The 20,791-nt window shown below is 42.3% G+C and overlaps 1 protein-coding gene across 3 annotated transcripts in view; it reads left to right on the top strand.

Annotated features, from left to right (window-relative positions):
* Positions 1–20,791, top strand: part of LOC135494531 (inositol 1,4,5-trisphosphate receptor type 3-like) — a 72,043-nt gene that overhangs the window by 33,443 nt on the left and 17,809 nt on the right. For 2 of the 3 annotated variants that reach the window (XM_064782585.1, XM_064782584.1), the window contains 17 exons: positions 46–133; positions 609–921; positions 1,793–1,848; positions 5,957–6,118; positions 6,426–6,664; positions 7,698–7,779; positions 8,263–8,450; positions 9,495–9,608; positions 10,443–10,608; positions 11,087–11,191; positions 12,378–12,398; positions 13,410–13,481; positions 14,125–14,393; positions 15,483–15,635; positions 15,854–15,871; positions 17,467–17,721; positions 18,560–18,752. In XM_064782585.1, coding sequence (XP_064638655.1) covers positions 46–133; positions 609–921; positions 1,793–1,848; positions 5,957–6,118; positions 6,426–6,664; positions 7,698–7,779; positions 8,263–8,450; positions 9,495–9,608; positions 10,443–10,608; positions 11,087–11,191; positions 12,378–12,398; positions 13,410–13,481; positions 14,125–14,393; positions 15,483–15,635; positions 15,854–15,871; positions 17,467–17,721; positions 18,560–18,752 — 2,494 coding nt within the window. The remainder of the gene's footprint in view (positions 1–45; positions 134–608; positions 922–1,792; positions 1,849–5,956; positions 6,119–6,425; positions 6,665–7,697; positions 7,780–8,262; positions 8,451–9,494; positions 9,609–10,442; positions 10,609–11,086; positions 11,192–12,377; positions 12,399–13,409; positions 13,482–14,124; positions 14,394–15,482; positions 15,636–15,853; positions 15,872–17,466; positions 17,722–18,559; positions 18,753–20,791) is intronic. The other variant, XM_064782586.1, reaches the window with a different exon arrangement.

Genomic DNA, 20,791 nt, shown 5'->3' with positions numbered 1-20,791 from the left:
CTAACGTCGTTCATTTGACTGGACATTTCTACTGTTTCTTTCCAGTGTTAATAAAGTCGCTAAGAAGAAACTTAAGGAGATGTTCCAAGAGTCCTCCTACTTCAAGGGATATGATATAGTCTCTATCCTCCTGGTAAGCAATTTCTACCAATACCACAAGGCGCAATTTCCGTAACGGCCATTTGCTTGGTGATTAGGCTTAGGTCGTCAAGTTGAGGCCTGATGTCAATATAAAAAAGTATTGTAATGTTCTGGTGGCTGAGCACAAGTGTGGATCCGGGGGGGGGGGGGGGGGGGTGGCACTAGACACCCCCTAGTGCATGACAAAACTGACCATGAAGTTTTAGAACATTCGAGGATTTCTGATGAGGAATGCAGTGCACGCTCCCTCTTTTTTTTTCGGCTCTTGGAGCCACCCCTCGACATACCACAAGAATCTTTTCCTCCTGTTTGGGACCCTGCCATCTCTGGCCAGGTAGAGCAATGCAAGCTACATGCTATTTCAAATTGGTTTCGAGCCCTCAGTCAGTGGAGGGTATATTCCAACATCTAAACACTTGAGTACAAATCTTGGCGATTCTCTTCAGTGAAACTTTTTCTGCTTTTAGGACTTGTCGCATTACAAATATGACAAGATGGTCACCCAGTCCATGCACCTTCTAAACCGCTACTATTCCGCACACGACAACCTGTTCCGGCGTGCTGTGCAGGCCCAGGTCCTCATAACCGACCGGTCCAACCAGGTCCTAACGGAGCTCCAGGAGATTTTACCAACACTGCGGAGGCTGGCGACGGCCAAGATGAATTCGGAGCAAGTCGAGACGATGTGTACCATACTGAATAAGTTGACGGGATACTGCTCATTGGAGAAAGAACCTGAGGAAGTTCACTGCATGAACCAGAGTATTCTCTACAATCATGGTAGGTTGGTGACCACTTTAAAGGGTAACTCGTGTCAAATTTCACCATATAATGTTTTAGCTGTTTTTGACAAATGACTACGTCACTTTCTCATAAATCGGTAAGGTTTTCGAATCGAAATGCACATTTTCTAGAAATTGATGGTTTTAATCCCGCCCAGACGGCTCGCTTCGATGCCGTTGAAATTGCACCACGCCGACGAGGTTTTCGTTGATGATGTCACAACATGAACATTTTCGCGGTCGCGGTGGTTTACATTTGATTAAAACAGCAATTTTATAATAAATCTAATCAAAAATGGAAAATTTGAGCTTTACATTTGTGATCAACAATTAAAAACGGACGTATTTCCGCAAAGTTGTAAATCACATCATAGTATCACTTTTAAGTAAATGCAAAATCTACCCAAGGATAAAATGAGGGATGTAGACATGAGTCTGTGCTGCAAAATCCAAGTCTTGGCCATGGTCCCTCTACCCAGAATAAAATTAGGGGTTGCCAGCCGTGTGTTTGGCACTCAAAAATCCAATCCAAGTCATTGGCACTATCTACCCCAAAATAATACCAGGGATGGAGCCTTGAGTCTTGCAATTCAAAATTGGAATTTTGTTCTTGGTCCCCATCTACCAAAAATAGATCAGGGGTAGGGCCATGTGTCTGGCAATTCAAAATGAAATCGTGGTCATAGTCCTTTTCCTAGAATCTTCTGTCATCAAAGGGGGCAGCCAGCATTGCCCCCTGGATCAGTTGGCTAAGATGGTGATTTCCTGAAGGTACCATGCGAAAGTATTGGCACAGCTGAATCTTTTCAACAGGTATCATCCTAATACTTCCATCTTCTACTAAAATTTGTATTTGATCTCAATTTCAGAAATCCTGTCTGACATTTTTGACATCCTTTCCCAGGAAATCGATGTTCGACTATTGGTAAGTTATACTTCTATTCTCAAATCTGAAGGCATGTTAGACTAGGAACGTTTATTTGTTAAAATCAAATCGTAATGAGCTTTTTCATGCCGATCACTTTCTATGACGTCATCATTCATTCGAATTTAACCCCTTCACTACCATGGACTGATATTTCATTAAGTGTTACATCCAAGCAAGTTGATACATTCATTGTTTAACGCGTCATCTTCTTGAAAATAAACTACGCCGATACCTCATATCTTGACATCTAAACACATTTCAGGGTGTGGTAAGAAAAATATGATTTGCTCGCAGCCAACACTGATTTACATTCAAACTACCATGCATTCTGCTGCCACATATAGGTCTCACTCTAGCCAAAACCTTAAGGGTTTGGCTATAGGTATACCACCATTTTTGCTAGAACTTGAAATCTAAAGAATGAATGAATGAATAGAAATACTTATATAGAGCGCCTTTCCGTGGTCCACCACGCTGAAGACACCCCCCCCCCCCCCCCAAATAGTCCTCAAACAAGGTGGTTTTGAGTTGCCTCTTAAATGATGTTTCTGGCAGAGCTCTGATGGAAAAAGGAAGTTTGTTCCACAGGTATGGGCCACAGCATGAGAAGCTGCGGTCAAAGCAATCAAATCTCTTTCAAAACAAAGTGAATGCTCATTTCAAGGGCAGGAGTCTGTTCTTTGTTTTACAGAGAACAGCCTCCAGGGTTTTGAATGAGCATTCACTGCATTTTGAAGGAGTTCTGATTGCTTTAGGATTTCAGGGCCTAGTCAAAATGGTGGTACAAAAGCCAACCCTTATGCAAGTATCAATTCGTGTCTTGTACCCCCTCCTCAAGGGTATGACACCTTATCACCCTATAACAACATCTTAAGGCTCAAGCATCACCCTTTTTTCACTAATGCTACTTTTTCTTTCGTCAAGACATCACCATCAACAATATATCAGTTATCACCATCATATAGAGTAACCGGACTAATTTTACTGGGTAAGGTTGTATGTTCGACAAGACATCGACACATTAGCATCCTTATTCTTTCCAGCTTCGCCAAATTTTCACTAAAGGAAAAATAAATACTTCTCAAGCATCGACAAAGATTAGTGGTGATAGCTTAACTACCCTTGAGGAGGGGGGTACAAGAAACGAATTGATACTTGCATTAAGGTGAACAACACCTCGTGTCCATGGATTGTTCCCTTGTTCCCTTGTGGCATCGTTCCCATTGCCTTCATAGCATGTTCCCTGTTATAATCAACGGGAATATTCAACATCCTACCAACTAAAGGTTAATTTTGTTTGTGGCGTGTCACAAGGTCACAAACGACGGAGCAAAGAAAAATGTCAGAAGTGAACAGCCAATGGACATGAAGCATTACACACCCTCACCTAGATGGGTGATATTCAATTCACAGACACCTAATGAAATCACTCATTCTCCAGTCTCAAACGGACGTCTCCGGTTCCAATTTTGATGCACCTTATCGGCAGATATGATAACACACAGATTTATTTCCTTGATTAGATTGGCCGGCCACGAAGGCACCGGCACAATAGCTTAATAGATGGCACTGATGCAGTGCCGCCGCTAGATAGTAGGGTTGGGAAGCACAGTATTAAGGTATGCACCAGTGCATCCTGGCTTATCAATGCTCCATCGAAACGCAGCACACAAAACCCCTGCGAAATTCACCTAGAACTTGTCGGCAAAAGCCAGGATTTTCCAGCTAATTCCAAACGATTTTTCCTTGCCAGAAGGTTGGAAATAGCTGGAAATTCCAGAAATGGCAGGGCTGGAGTTTGGCGGTATTTTGGTAAATGGCAGAGCCAGAAAATGCCAGTTGCTGGAAAAATCAGTGGCATATAGGCACGACATCCCCATCTGGAGATTAGAGGCCTACTTTCTGATGTCGTTTACCATTTGTGACCGCTCTACCAAAACTAGGCGCTTGTCGCATCTGAACTTTACAGGTTGATACGGACTTGTTGTTCATTTCCCTATTGTAGACCTTTTGTGAGCGGGTCACATTTGTGACAGCAAAACCAGGCGCATCCGCCGCCGACGGTCGCACAGAAGATGAGCCTAAATGACACTTGGAGATAATGGAAGAAATTGACATGCTCATCAAGTTGACTTGTCTGTGCCTTGAGGGAGGGTTGATAGCCGGGTTGCCCTACCACATGAAAGGAAAATACTTAGAGGAATTGTCCTTGCGGATCAATCTAACACTCAAAGCTCTGAACTACCACTAGGCCTGTCAAAAGAACCTATTTGAGCTACTTACGGTATTATAAGGGGCTGAAACTGAGAAATAGATTGCCCATTGTCTAAATAGACAAACACGTCTTTGATACATGTAAGGATATAGTATCAGTAGTGGATGATTCTCAGACATATAAGACATTTCTAAAGTATTTTCTTTTCTGATTGCACTTTTTTTCTAACTTGACTGCAGTGTATGCTCCTGAAATTATTTTGATATTGATATCTATATCAAACTCAGTCGCAATTGACATACCCTCTTCTTTGCATAAGCTGCACAAAACGCACACTGGTGCCTTGTAAGCTGCATACAGCTGTGAATATTTTGCATCTGTTGTGCGTGATAAACATAAAACTTACGAAAATCCTACTTGCATTAGCTCACGCGATTCCAGGTTACATAGATTGTGGTAGGAGTTTTTGTGCAACTGATGCACAGGTTGTGTGTACATTGCACTCATATGCAAATTTAGCGATGTCAATTGTGATTGGTACTGTACGTCATGATTTTCTTCAAGCTGTTTTTGAGGCTGTTTTTTTCATGTCTGACAGTTTTTGCTTTACTTTAACTTTTCTGTTTGTTCCATACTAGGGTTTATCCAACCTGTTTTCATGCTGTCTCGAACTTGTCACAGAAATGGTTGACCGAACGTTTAGGGATTACTTTAACTTTTCTGTTTGTCCCATACTAGGGTTTATCCAACCTGTTTTCATGCTGTCTCGAACTTGTCACAACTTGTTGACCGAAAGTTTAGGGATTATATTAGTAACAATATTTTTGGTAGCCAGGTGATGCCTTTTGAATGCGGTTTCTTATTTTCGTTGTCTTCTTTACAAATACTTGTACTTTTCTTTTTTAACTCCGTTGCTTTTAGTTTTACAAGGTACGTAATACATTAAGCACTGTGCAGACATGCAATTTTTGTCGCTGCGATATGCGAAAGGTCAATGACAATGTGACAATTGATTGCATTTCAACCAATCGGCAGCTGCATTGCGACCACAATCATCATGTTTCCATGGCTCAATCGCAGCAACAAAAATCGCTCATTTGTGCCTATGATGTTTTATGCCACAAGTCAATGTTGCATCTTCACCCAAAAGGGGGATACCTTGGGGACCAAATCAATAGTCTTCAAGTGACTTTGTGTTTCAGTTGCACCACCCCCTCTGTCTGCCATTGTTCAGTATTCTGTGTACCAAAGGAATTTGTTGTTTCATGTAAAAACAGACGTTGACTTAAATCAATGATTTAGAGTCAGTTCAATGTTATTGTATAGAGTGGTTTCACGTGACATCATCACCCACCATGCTGGGGTACAGACAAAATAATGCCCTCAACATGGCCGACCATGAAAACACTCTATTGTATTCTAATGTCTTTCCGGTTGATCATAGTTTTGTTTATTTCATCAAACCTGCTGCTTAATGTTACCTCTGTTGGCTCTCCCAACTTATACATTAATGGCAGTTCAACCAAAAACTAATTCTGAGTGTGATGTGTGTTATTCTGTATGTTCGAAATAATGCGTAAGACAACCCCCATTCAGGGTTGTTTATGGTACTGTAGACATTGAACAAGTGGCCTCGGCGGGATATCAGAAAGAGTCTAGATTTTCATTGATAAACTACAGCAGTGTCTCATTGTAAAGCGCTTAACAATGTTTAAATCAAAATCTAGGCCTTCTCGGTTCTCCTGTGGCAACTTATTACAATTGGCTACAGTATATTCATCCATATGCGAGTAGTTACTGATGCTCTTCCAGACAGAAGTCTCTTCAATGACCTTGACCTCAATTGCATTATGACCTTGGCCTTCATTCAATGACCTTGACCTTTTCTAGGACCAGTACGGAGGCATCCAAATGGTCTTCAAGAAGACGTTCATCCTGCTGCAGAGGTTGGCGCGAGGGAACGAGGTTGTTCAGCAACGTTTGTTCGATCGTCTGGACAAGTTGTTGACGATACAGGGTGCGGAGGCAGAGATGGCCATAGCTTTGACTGAGGTACAAACTGATCGGACGAAATGTTGTTGAGTTCACGTGACAATAATTCCTATCCAAAATAAATACTATCCGAAAGTAAATTTGAAACTGAGAAAAGATTCATGATGATAAAGAAGTTATAGTGCTTGGGTCATTCTCTTGACATATTTTTCATAACAATTGATCGAAGGAGGACCATTGGTTTGGATTGTGAGGGGTATAGGAACGCATTCCGAACGCCTAAGCATGGGGGATGGCCCTGGGTCTGAAACAACATCTGACCTCCAGTACTTGAGCATGAGGAATGTTTGAAAGCTTTTTCTTTTAGGTTTTCACAGGAAATAAGTCTACTTGTATGAAGATCCTGCCGTACCAGGTGCAGAAGATCATGATCCTTGTGGCCCAGAATCTGAACCATGCGCCACAGTTCCTCGACCTTCTGAACGCGGTCGTCAAGGTCGAGGAGTTGGACTTGCCCTTGAAGCGGAACCAAGGTTACGTGATGAAATACTTCATGCAGTACAGAGCCGAAGTTGCTGGGGTGATTGACCAGCCATCAGATGCCAGGTGGGTGGATTCTTGCAATCAAGGCTACGAAAAATATGGACTTAGTATTTGAGATCAGTTTGAAAACTATCATTGGGCAAATTTAGTTGCTGGACCTGGTTACGCAACACAAGTTTTGTCACTAACACTGGCATTAACTTCACTTGGCCTTAAGTCTAATGGACTTAACTGATGGAGATGAGGCCAAGTAAAGTTAACACCAGCATTTGTCACAAAACTTGTTTTGAAGAAGCAGGCCCTGAACAGTATTGCAGTTAAAGGATTCTCTCATGAAATTGGGAAAAAAGTTTTTCCCTCACTCACTCGAATATATTTCTTTGTACTTCTATTATTCCTGATAATTTTTCCCAGTAGAAAGATCTTGGTAGTCCCAAAGGAACAATCCCCGACGAGGTAAAGTTTTGTGTCTCCGAAATTAGTCACAAGTCTATCGCTATATTTATGCATCATTTCTCATAGGGTATATTTGTCACCATTTCAATGCTTAGGACTTGTCATTGATATATCACAAGTTCTCTAGCTTGCAATAAGACATACAGTAGAACCTCTCCATTAAGGACACCCTCGGGACTGACAAGTGTAGAGAGGTGTCCTGATTAGAGAGGTGAAATCGAATGAAAAAAACCAATTTGGGACCAAAACTAGTGTCCTCAATAGAGAGGTTGTCCTTAATAGAGAGGTGTCGCTAAGGGAGGTTCCACTCTAGTTTTTAAAGCACAATGATGCACCATACACGCTACTTGTAGTTATTGGAAATGATTTTCAATTCGGTGGTTGAGTTTGAGTTGTGATTACATTACAAAATGGCCATACTTTCAAAATGCTGGTAGACAAGAATTAAGTTCATGTAGAATGTATTCATACTTTTATTTATCATGAAACAAAAGCCTGAAGCTTCAGGTTTACCTTTTTCTTTATCATCATCATCATCATCATCATCATCATCATCATCATCATCATCATCATCATCATCATCATCATCATCATCATCATCATCATCATCATCATCATCATCATTATTCTGATTTTCCAGGAACAAGATCTTGACCACACCCAACCATCCTGACATACAGTACCTCATCTCCTTGGTCGATTTGCTAGCTACCTGTGCTGAGGTAAGTTAAACGCACTTACTACTTACCAGCAACATGATGTTCTAAGCCATCAAACGCGAGAGGGACCTTCACCATTTTCTTCTTTCATTGGCAGCTTCTATCAAGTTTTCACTAAGACCAGCTACCGCACCAACTCACTTCAGGGCATCAAGCCATCTTACACATGTCCTGCCTCTTCTCCTCTCAATAGTGTAACTTTCAATGAGTTGTTGGCCCATAGCCACTTGGTAAATGTGGAGGGCCTTCTCAAGCATCATCATCAACACTTGGATCAAAATCTGGTCTGGACCCTTGCCTGAGATCTGTCTGACTTGGTTGAACCTGCCAGGAGCTGGGCTCTCGCCAGTGTAGCCCTTAGGGTCACTGGGACACACAAGCCAGTGCGCAACGGCAAGCTCAGGACCCAGGGTACCTGCAAGTTAAAAAGCAAGTTTTCTTGCATTTGCCCTACTGTCATCTCATATTCGTATTTGTCATGTCCAGGGTGAGAATCGGTTCATCGAGTCCATCTGCCAGACCATCTTCAGTGTGATGGAACTGCTAGAAGTCATCAACAACACCAGCATCAGTAACAACCTCAAGAAGCCATACCTCAGGTTCTTCCTGTGGGTCTACCTCAATACAGCCGGTGGCATGATAGAGAGTGGCTCGGGGGACCTACCTCATGATCCGTAAGTTATCAACCTCAGGAAGACTTGCTAGTAGTTCTTCCTGTGGGTCTACCTCAATACGGCCGGTGGCATGATAGAGAGTGGCTCGGGGGACCTACCTCATGATCCGTAAGTTATCAACCTCAGGAAGACTTGCTAGTAGTTCGTTCTGTGGGTCTACCTGAATACGGCCAGTGGCATGATAGAGAGTGACTCGGGGGACCTACCTCATGATCCGTAAGTATCGACCTCAGGAAGACTTGCTAGTAGTTCGTTCTGTGGGTCTACCTCAACACGGCCGGTGGCATGATAGAGAGTGGCTCGGGGGACCTACCTCATGATCCGTAAGTATCAACCTCAGGAAGACTTGCTAGTAGTTCGTTCTGTGGGTCTACCTGAACACAGCCGGCGGCATGATAGAGAGTGGCTCGGGGGACCTACCTCATGATCCGTAAGTATCAACCTCAGGAAGACTTGCTAGTAGTTCGTTCTGTGGGTCTACCTGAATACAGCCGGCGGCATGATAGAGAGTGGCTCGGGGGACCTACCTCATGATCCGTAAGTATCAACCTCAGGAAGACTTGCTAGTAGTTCGTTCTGTGGGTCTACCTGAACACAGCCGGCGGCATGATAGAGAGTGGCTCGGGGGACCTACCTCATGATCCGTAAGTATCAACCTCAGGAAGACTTGCTAGTAGTTCGTTCTGTGGGTCTACCTGAATACGGCCTGCGGCATGATAGAGAGTGACTTGGGGACCTACCTCATGATCCATAAGTAAAAACCTCAGGAAGCTGTACCTGTCATCAGCAGCACTAACATCCTGAGGACAACCTCAAGAAGCTCTCTGTCAAGTTGTTCTTGTGAGTCCACCTCGGTACCGCACTGGGCATGCCAGAGAGTGGCTCAGGTCTGAAGCACATGAACTGGAGTTTGGCCTACAGCTCCACACTCACATTGTGAAGTCTCATTTCTTTAGGCTGCAGTGTTTTGTAGTCTGCAAACCGTCCGGTTTTGCGTTCTGTTCACCTGCAATATGTTTTGAACACTTGGTTTCTTTTCTCCAGGCGGATGTGGGAGTACCTTAACGGCCTCAACAAAGAAATGTCCAAGCTCTCAACGTTTGCGGAATCGAACTTGGACACATGTAAACAACTACTGAAGAAGCCACCGGCTAAAGTGTAAGATAATCCTACCGTATATCTACCTCTTTCATGGCAACATTACAGGAATTGTCTGAGAGGTTACCAGCTGCCAAACCTCTTGTCGTTATTGTCTGTTGGGGAGATCTTGATCACTTCTTTGATAGATCTTTCTATGGCCTCTGTAGAGGTTCTTCATGTGGCGTTTTGATGGCCACCTGCCGATGCATTTCCTTTATGTCGTGACCACATGTGACGTCCAATATGGCAGTGCGAAACAATTTGTAAAGTCATCATGTGACGTCAGTGAAGAACCTCAGTATTGTCCATTGTCTGAGGCAGCTCCCAAGGGCAGTTTGCTGGTTGGAAGATTCAGCGCATTGAGGTTCTGCGCATCACTCTGCGCATCACTCTGCGCATCACTCTGCGCATCACTCTGCGCATCACTCTGCAGACTTCTGCGCATTGAGCTTCTGCGCATCATGGGAGATATCCCAGCGACAATCCTGACAAAAAGGACCCATACTGGTGGTAACAGTAATAAGATTGAAAAGTTGAACTTTTGGGTTTATAGTCTGATATCAACTAAGTTACAGGTTATCATCCCACTTCTCACTTTACCCCAGTTTGTCCTAAAACCTTTCAGTAGACCTCAGATTAGCAGTTCAACCAGTGCTTCAATCTGAGCATTTCTGACCGGTACCCAAACACACCTGGGTTAAGTAAGGCATGTAAGACAAAGAGACCAGCCTAAAGTCATGTCAACAGCGGCGATTGAACCAGGGATCTCTTGACCGCCAGTCTGTCCCACTACACCACAGTGGCTCCTGATGCATAATACATAACAATTCTCTTCACCCTGTGTGTTTTCAGTTCAACCAACAAATCTGATGTCGAGTTACACCATGGGAGCCTCTGGTACATTTTCGACGGGGTCATGCCATTCCTACAGGTGTTCTTCAGGACGTATTACGCCCCTGACCGAGAGCACTACCCAGATGAGGCGGACAGGGTCGATAAACTAGCCAACACAATGATGGTGAGAACTTTTCTTCATTTCTTTCCAAGTGAACTGCGTCCTTCAAATATTAATTGCAAGTCTCATTGTTTTGATATGTGGAATTTGATGCCTCTGGATGGGGAGTGGCCACATGTGGACCCTCACTGTCAGCCGTGATTCAGCCAATTGCTGTGGCAGTTCAGTCAGCCATGATTCAGGCAATTGCTGTGGTAGTTCAGTCAGCCATGATTCAGCCAAGTGGTGATTCATTCAGACTTCAGTAGAAGTCCATGTTGTGCAGTGTTTTCCTGTCCTACTTATCCACAGAAGTTGTCAATCTGCACTTGTCTGGATCATTGGTGGTATGAATTGACAAGGATATGCCAGAGGAAAAGTGATACCAAGATCACGAGACTGGCATCAGTAATTTCTACCCCAGTATATTGTTCAAGGCTTCAATTGAACACTTAGAAGGAAATGATTTGAATACTGGTTTCTGACACTTCTGCTTTTTCAGGCATTTGTTGACAAATATGGCCCCCTGATCAGCGATGTCACCCGTATGAAGACCATGGTATCCTGCATGAGCTCGGTGCTGTCAGCATCCACTCTCCCGGTCAAGGTAGGTTGGAATGGAAAATTACGCATGTCTTTTGACTGAAATAATGGATAACTTGCATGCCAACCCCAGCCTAATAGATCTCCATACTACCAAGAGGGAAATGCAATACCTGCATCTACGTTACACAATGGCACAATCGCTAAGGCCAAAAGACTCTCCAGAGAGTCCTCTTGGATCCATCATTTGTGCACCATGTCTCTGTTAGGACTTAACATCAAGGAAAACACGTCCTGGTCCTCATACTCTTCTGGCGTTTCCATCATTACGTTACATAGAAGGCTTACAATAATGGTTTCTAGCAGTTTAACTAACTTTACGAGACTTCTTAAAGAAACACTACAGCTTGGTAATATTGTAATCCCTTGCCAGTATGGAGATCAGCTCAGCCTGGGTGATACCCACCAAAAGTCAGTCAGGCACTCCACTATAGTATTCCTCTTTGCCACTCAATTTGTTTACTCTACCACGCAATAGGGCCGGGTTAGGCCCAGGCGTTGATGATGATGGTGTGTTCTTCACGTGGCATGTATCACACACCAAGCTTTGTCTTTTGTAGCAAACACGTGGAATGGATTTTCTGCAGGAAAGTCTCTAGTTTCTGAGAACGGAATAATGTTATAGATTTTGTCAACGTTTGCTGTTTCGCGTCGTCCTTTAAAGGGGGACTATAGGCAGGAGGAGAGGGGCTAATTTGGCCATCTTTGGGTGACTAATATACACTGTAAGGGCCCTGGGTCATGTCCGATTCAGCACTAAATATATTCTTCGTACAAGGGTGAATAATTCCGACGTACTGTGAGATGTGAGAGTCCCCTATTGGTGGCTTTGTGTAACTTTATCTTGCCTGCCTAGCTGCTGCCTATATTGTCCCTTTAACCCCTTCTAGGTGATGTTTGTACGTATTAAGATAGTTGAGCTTGTTGAAAGGGTTTTTTTTCTTCAAATCTTTCACGAAATGATGAAATTTAGGAGAAAAAACAGCAACATGAAGAAAAAAAAACAGGTTGTGAAGAAAAAAATTTACATCTGTTTTGATAATCTTATCATCAGGCTGCATATGTGGTGTCATTGTCAATTGTCATAGCAAAGTCTGATATGTGACGTCTAGATTATCTGGGATGTTGTGTGATTATGGCATGGTTGTTCTTAGTGTTTATGTATATTTATGTCTTTTATCAAATCAAAGGTGAAAGAGACACGGTTCAAGGTACCAGTGATGTTGTATAGAGCTATACTCTGTTCTGAATTGATCTGTAATGCACTCTGGGATAAACACAGCTTCATTTAAGTTCAATTTTTAAAAAGTATTTAAGTTATTCAGTCTCTTTACTACTGATTGAGATGTATCCCAACAATCCAATATCAAATATCGCTTCAGAAGAGCTGTCCTTTATTTTGACCACATTAGGCCACGTGTTTTTTATTTCTTGGTTTACGGGACCGACCGACTTGTTTTTTTGGGATTTTGGAAAAAAAATAAAATCTGAACATCATCGATTTTTTATTTTGTTTTCCGCCCGACCCATCATAATTAGATAAAATGATGAGAAATAAAATAAAATCCACTGTATAGAGCAGTGTGATAACCAATGTTTGTGCACTTTCACAACTTATCAGCCATCAAGATGAGGGAAATAGCCCCGACTAAGACATTGCGCCTTGTTCTGAAAAAAAATGAACTTTGATTCCAGCAGTATTTGGGTAATTTTATTTCTTTCGATCATACATAGCTATTTGGGTTATTTTTATTTTTAATTTTATTTCGACCACCCGATCATACATTTTTAAAAGCTCTTCCCGTAAACCAAGAAATAAAAAACATGTGGCCTTACTTAACTACTGCTGAATCATTTTTGCTAGTGATAAATCTCTCATGCATCAATCTATAGTTGACTTTTGAACTTGTAATCATTTGAGATGAAAGTATGATGTCTTTTTTACTCCCATTTTCATTTTAGTAGATGTTGCATGATATAATTTTACATTTCCAATCCACTTTTATGAAGTCTTTCTAAAATATCACGGCCTTTTCTATCTGTGTTTGATAATGAAAAGTTGCAACTTTCAAAATTATGATCAGGTATCAAAGCCGGTAATATAGAGTTACAATTCCTCGATTGTGCTCATTTCTGCCTACAGTATTCTGCTCCCTACATCAATTTATAAGTGCCGTGTGCCAAGGAATGTGATGTTTTGACAGTACACTTTTCTTTAACAGGTGATGGAGAACTTCCAAGAGAAATATGGAGCGAGAGTGAGGACAGGGGAGCTCAAGAGTGATGGACAAAAGGTACTGTGGACTGTATGCTATGAATTGCGAAAATTTTGTTGGCGAGGTTTTTTTTCGATTTCACAAATAAAATTGAGATTTACAAAAATAACATTGCGAAAAAATATTTTTTGATTGAAAAAAATGAAATTATTTTGTTATTCACCATGTTCACCAAAATAAAATTTGTGAAAATATAATTTTTTTCAGAAATTTTGAATTTTTGCAAAAATAAAAATTGGCGTAGATTTTGTGGTTTACGTTATAAAGCATTGAGATTTGTAGACTGTGTATAATGTATTCAAGGAAACTCACTGCAGAGAGTCAGGAAAGTTCCTTAAAGTGATACTATGTTGTGATTTACAACTTTGCGGAAATACGTCCGTTTTTAATTGTTGATCACAAATGTAAAGCTCAAATTTTCCATTTTTGATTAGATTTATTATAAAATCGCTGAATGTAAACAACCGCGACCGCGAAAATGTTCATGTTGTGACGTCATCAACGAAAACGGCATCGAAGCGAGCCGTCCGGGCGGGATTAAACCATCAATTTCTAGAAAATGTGCATTTCGATTCGAAAACCTTACCGATTTATGAGAAAGTGACGTAGTCATTTGTCAAAAACATGTGTTTTCTGTACAAACATTTTCTGTCCGTTCCAGTCTTATGAAGAATACTACCGCTCTGAAGAAGAACTAAACAACCAGTTGAATGTCTTTGCCAACAACTACGGCTGTGCCTATGGCGGTTACAACGATGTCCAAACGCAAATTGGGTTCCCCGCCGATAAAGAATACACCGATATCGGGGGAGACGAAGAGCTTCCTCTGGGCGAGGAGTTCCAGAATCATATCAGTTGTTTCATCGACCAGAAGGCGCATGGTCAAAGGGAGAAGTACGAACTGTGCGGGAAGTTGGTGGAGACGCTCATGTAAGTTTTTGTAATTCCTTTGAGTATTTGAACCTGGCCAGCGATCTTGGCACCTTTAAAGAAACTGTATGAATAAATGAATGACGTTTACATCTATGTACCGCTAAATCTAAAATAACTTCTCTTATGTGGTTCAAAGACATCGTCTGAAAGGGTGGGTCTTTTACCCACACCTGCAAATGGCAACAGTCTTTTCATTTTGAATGTCAACAACAAGCCATAGGCCTAAACTGAAGACAGGGCTTCTCATCTGCAGAAAATTTGTGATTAATTCACTAGTGTGAGAGACCTTTGCCCATTGTCTTCTGACACGGCAGCTTCCGTTTAATCTTCAACAAGACCAGCTGCTGTGTGATCACTGCCTCAAGCCACCTTACTCATGTCCTGCCTCTTCCCACGAATTCGTTCCTGGCACCAGTTAGGTAGCCTCTTGGCGAGTATGTTCTTCCACATGGACAACATGTCCTCCCAGTGAAGACGTCTCACTTCTGTTTTACTATCTACTACATGTTGATATGAAATATCTTCATGAGGCCGTCCGAAAGAGACCATTAGCTCTGCACAGTAGAAAAGGTGATGAGGCACCGTGGTCTGACCTGGGGAAATATCCACAGTCTGGCTGTCGACCAGACTGGGTGGAGACTGAAGATTGAAGCCTCATGTGCCAACAAGGCCTAAAGAAGGCTAAGCTTAAAGTGATACTATGATGTGATTTTCAACTTTGCGGAAATACGTCCGTTTTTAATTGTTGATCACAAATGTAAAGCTCAAATTTTCCATTTTTGATTAGATTTATTATCAAATCGCTGTATGTAAACCACCGCGACCGCGAAAATGTTCATGTTGTGACGTCATCAACGAAAACGGCATCGAAGCGAGCCGTCCGGGCGGGATTAAACCATCAATTTCTAGAAAATGTGCATTTCGATTCGAAAACCTTACCGATTTATGAGAAAGTGACGTAGTCATTTGTCAAAAACAGCTAAAACATTATATGGTGAAATTTGACACGAGTTACCCTTTTAAGCTTCTTATACAATAGTTGCAGAATCCAAATTCTCAAACGAACTTTGCTTTTGCTCCATACAGGATTTCAGCGACAAGGACGCAACTCAACGAGAAAGACAGAATCGAACAGGCGACATTGGATCTGAAATGTCTCCAGTTGTTGAGGGGAATTATACACAACGAGATCATCAAGCTGCCAGAGGAGTGGCAGAATGATCCTGCAGTTAACAAGAGGTAAAAGAGAATTTTGCCTCAATACTTTGTGGTATCTTAGGAAAATTCGAGAAGATATGTGATTTACCTACATGTACAAATTATTTTGACCTCAAAATGACTGGTAGTGGTTTCATCCGAGATGCAACTTTGTTTCCATTGGTACCAAAATACTGTATATCAATCTATTTTTGCTGCTGTAAAGCTGCTGAAAATAATGCCCATTTCTACCTTTTCAGCTGGTCTTCTATTAAAAAGTATGTGTATTTTTCGTCATTAGTGAGTTTTGTCAATCGAAAAATCGTTCCTGTATGATTTGTCTGTGTTGATAAGTGTGTCGTACTGGGATGAGCAGTGCATACTTACATGATTCGATACAGATATGTCATATGGGTAGGCCCTACGTATAATGTACCTGCCGAAACTCACTATTAGTAATCGGCAATCCCACAATAGCGAAGTATAACCTTGGGCCTTCTTTGCTTCAATATTATAGTCTGTAGTGAAACACATTTAGTCTCCACCTGAAAGAACCGAATACCACGATTTCAACCAAAAATTGCTTACAGAAAGATTATTCGAAGCTGTAGTTTCTAATTCTGTCAATAAAACAAAAGAGTTTTGGGAGGGAGTCCCGATATATAGTGTGATATGTACATAGTTTCGTAGTAAATTCGTCATCATGAAGATTCGGACGTTATTATCGCTTGTCTATTGCTTTACAAATAAAACAACAGTAGAGACTGCACAGATGACATAATCACAGATCCATTTTGGATGTTAAATTGACGTCATTGATCCAAATGGCACACTTTGTCATCTGTGCAGCAGTGGTAATCTTGAGGTTTGACGACATTAGCTCAGACAACATCCACGTCACAACTTTTTCGACGACATCAACAGGGCCAAAGAGTGGGACAGACATCCAAAATGGATTCCAAATGACGTCATTTCTCAGCCTTTGAACCCATATCCATCTTCTTGTAATAAAATCCGTTTAGGGATACCACCTGCTTTTGTAAACTGTAAAAAGATGCCATGTAAATTCACTCGTCACTCTTAAGCTTGATTTTCATTTTCTGACTGTTATGAATGGCATTTGTACCGTTATGGAAATATTCATTATTGTGATACTTAACAATCATAAAAGCCTACACGAGTAAAATATGTATAACCTGTATTGTACGCGGCGGTCACCGATCCAAAGGTTGACCGCGCTCAACGTTGCTTAACTTCCACTCTGGGGCCAACGCGCCAACCACTGCGCCATAAAGGAATTCCCTCATGGCCGGCGGGTTAAGCCGTGCCATATACCTTGGGGTACTGCAACAAAAAACAAGCGTCTCCCGCATAACGTGTCAGTGGAGAGGTCTTTTGATTTGAAGGAAATCCCAAGTGCTTGGAAACCAGCTTATTGGAAATTTCTGCCATAACATCACCACATGCAACGTGGCCAGAGAAAAATCTGGCACGCAAAGGTGGCAGGTGGTGGTCTTAACCCTGCCAGCGTCATCCAACTCTTATCTACCCATTCAGAGAGAAATCAAATGATGTTGACGTGGCAATTTGGTGTCCACTGCGCCTGCATGACCGCAACCGAATGAAGAGATCATTCAGGGACTGTCTGACAGCTGTGATTGTTGAGAAATCAGAGAGAAATCATGTCAGTAATATCAGTCTGTCGGAAATTCTCCCGACCCCAGATTTGTTCGAAGACAAGATAGTCATGACGCCGCTATGGTGAGTTTTGACCCCTGTTGCCGCATCATGAAGACATGGTGCAGAGTTGACAGCAAGATATGGTAAAATTGAAAATTCGTCTTGTTTAGATGTACCTTCTTTTCTCCCCTAGGCAACTGAACATCATCTGTGAGGCCCAGAACGCCCTGAATGGTCATGACGCCATGTTGAAGGTTCTACCCCACATCACGCGACCCGGGGACGAAATTGTACGTGAAGTCTTGGGCTTCCTCGGAATGATGTTATTCGCCGGGAACGAGGATGTCCAGCAGAGCTTGATCTCCTACTTCCTGGGGACGAGGGAGGAGAAGTTCTTCTTTGCCGTTAAGAATCGGATGCAGCTCTCTGCAATAGCTACAAAGGAGAGGTAAGAATCTTGTAGTGTGTCCAGTGCTTCTCCTTCAACCAAATTTACTATTGTAAGCAATTATAGTATAGAACTAGGAGCCTCATGGCCTAGTGGTTTACACTGCTGGCCACCACGCAATAGGGCCCGGGTTCGATCCCGGGGAGAACCCATGATCGTATGTCTGGATGAACCGGCGTGGCTTTCAATGAACTAAAATTCCTGGCTCTTCACAGTCCTTCGAATGAGACTCAAAACCGAGGTTCCTTGTACCTGGCGTCTATGCCAGGGCAAGCTAAGACCCCACCAAGTGAGAAACATGAGCAGCTTGCGTGGACTCTACCTCTCTCGCCAAAGTCGGACCACTAGGCCAATAAACCCAATTGGCGCCTAACTGTAGTGGCACGCAGGATACACTCATCCCGCCTTTGGGAGGATTACTTCTTGGAGAATGACCCCTCCAAGTGTAGAGCGAACGCTGAAGAAGATGAAGAAGAAGAATAGTATAGAACGGTTGGATGCTATTTGGGTCCTCTACCCAGTGACTTATTGCCTTCAGCCAAGAGAGCCCATCACAAGCTTCTGAGGTTTCCCCAGCCAATTGTCAACACATCTGGTTCAATTATCAACCATATTTGTCAGCCGAGCGTAAGGCCCTTGGGCCTCTTGTTTTGTTCTTTAAACTTTAGACCTTCCTTGGAGCACAGTTCTTTGGGGCATTTTGTTATTGATGTACCCATTCCAGTCAGGTCTTCCCCATTAAATTCAGCACACACCGTGTCAGCTGAGCCCCAGGTCCTTTGACCTCTTGTTTACTCGACTCGATCTCATTTTATCCTTCAACCAAATGTCTTTGCAGACGTTCACTGATGGCGCAGCACCAAGCCAAACTAGAGGAGGCCATAGCACAAGCCAAGGCTCTGCGTAAGGCCATGAAAGCGGGTCAGATGGCGACGGAACAGATCATGGCAGCCAATATGCTGGGCTCTGTGCTACATTCTGGTGCGTCCATGAGGAGCTCAGGTTCTTGGAGCAAGAAAGGGGGAAGAAAGGTAGGAAAGTTGCAAGGAAAATACTAAGGTCTATTGTCTTCTCGAGTTTTAGTTATAGGGTCTATGAATGTATACGGCTGCGTATTCATTGGCTGTTCCCTTGTGGACTTGTGGCGTTATTTTCATTGCCTCCATTGCATGTTCCCTGGTACAACAATGGAAACTTGCGATAAGCCAAACAATGATTCGTTTTGTGTGTGGTCAGTGTCACAAGCCAACATGAAACACTGGGAAACACTGTACAAGGAAACACTGTACAAGGAAACACTGTACAAGGAAACACTGTACAAGGAAACACTGTACAAGGAAACACTGTAGGAAACAGTTTATGGGTATTCAGCCAAGAGAATGGCCTCTTGGGCTGTGTGCACTCTTAACTGGCAAAGATCAGTTGGCAGATTTTAAGTTTTGTTGATAGCTAAGATTAGCACAATGACATCTCTTCTTAGCAAATTTTGTTACACAAGCTAATAACTTGATAATGCTTAGGCTTACTCGGTGCACAGAATGAGAAGAGCTGTCCCAATATGAAATGTTAAGGGCACGAGGCTAGGTCAAGTGAAGACTGTGTGACCCGTCAGAGCAAAAACAGAAGGCAGTCACTCAGAAGATGAGCCTCCAGGAAATAGTAGAAGAAATCGATGTACTCAGATTTCACAAATGGCAGACAACAGTGAAATGAACAACCAGTCTGTCTCAACCTGCTCAGATCAGAGTGACATGTGCCTGGTTTTGCTGTGACGGGTCACATATGTGACCCGCCCCGGCAAAATGAGTCGCATGTCGCACAGAAGATGAGCCTAAAATGACACCAGAACATAATAGAAGAAATTGATATGCTCAGATTTCACAAAAGGCAGACATCTATGAAATGAACAACCAGTCCGTCTCAACCTGCCCAGATCAGAGTGACATGTGCCTGGTTTTGCTGTGATGGGTCACATATGGTCATTCCCTTCGAGAGATGTTTGAAACTGATAGAGAAGGTTGGCTCCATGAAGGATTACATCATCCTCTTGTTTTGAAGGATATTATTGGTAGTACTGGTCGTAGAGGTAGGAGGCCCACATTCAAGGTGACTGACCATGTTACTAGTGTGGCAGTTTTGATATTTGAGTGATTTTGATCCATTTAGGATTGATCTCTGACCTCTGTTTAGCATGTTTTAAAATAAACTTTAGTTCAAATACACTCAGGTTTGATCTCACTTCAATGTCTGATCGAGATGTTTTGGGTTCGAAATGTTGACACAAGAGAATAGTGAAAAACTGATCGTGCTTTTCTGTCATATCAATCCTAGGTGGATTTTGAGATATGACCAGTTATAGATTAGGATCTCGGTCCTGTCAATTTCATGTGGGTTTGTCCATGTATGAGGGCCATATGGTGGCGTTTGTCAGTCGGTGATATGAATAAGGGCTAGCAAATGCTTTTACTTCAATTTTGTACAGAAAGGCCAAGTGTAAATGTACATGGAGTTTTAGATAAAAGCATTTACTACTCTTTATTCATATCACCCAGTATCTGAACTGGTAGTTCATCAGAATGTGCGTTTTTCTTTTGAAAGCATTTGTATCTTGTGAGTACTTCGTTTCAATTGCGATGTGGTTGGGGCTTACTTTCGTTTTGATACTTGTCACAGCATTGCTCATCCAAAAGTGCTTCGTTTCACCATGACCCGTTCATACTTACACTATTGTAGTTCACATGCCCCTTGTGCCGTAACTGGGCACCTATATCTTCCATGTCGAAGTTCCGAGCGAACCATCTTGACTTCTAACTTTTTCACAGACTTCACAACTCCTGTGTGTTTGAAGGCCCACTCTGTGTTCAAAAATTTCAAAACTGAACTTGAATTCGAAACTTTCTGATTGTGTTAATGTCGCACTGAATATAGATTTCAACATTGCCGTTGTGAAGACAGCTATACAAATACTATACATACCAAGTTTCAGCGAATTTGCATGCATAATAACTGCAATATGGTATTTCCTAAGCCACCAGTAAATACAAGGAGCATGAATGGCCTAGTAATGATT

The sequence above is a fragment of the Lineus longissimus genome, chromosome 10, assembly GCF_910592395.1.
Source record: "Lineus longissimus chromosome 10, tnLinLong1.2, whole genome shotgun sequence".
NCBI classification, from domain to species: domain Eukaryota; kingdom Metazoa; phylum Nemertea; class Pilidiophora; order Heteronemertea; family Lineidae; genus Lineus; species Lineus longissimus.
This window is presented reverse-complemented; position numbering and strand designations above follow the sequence as displayed.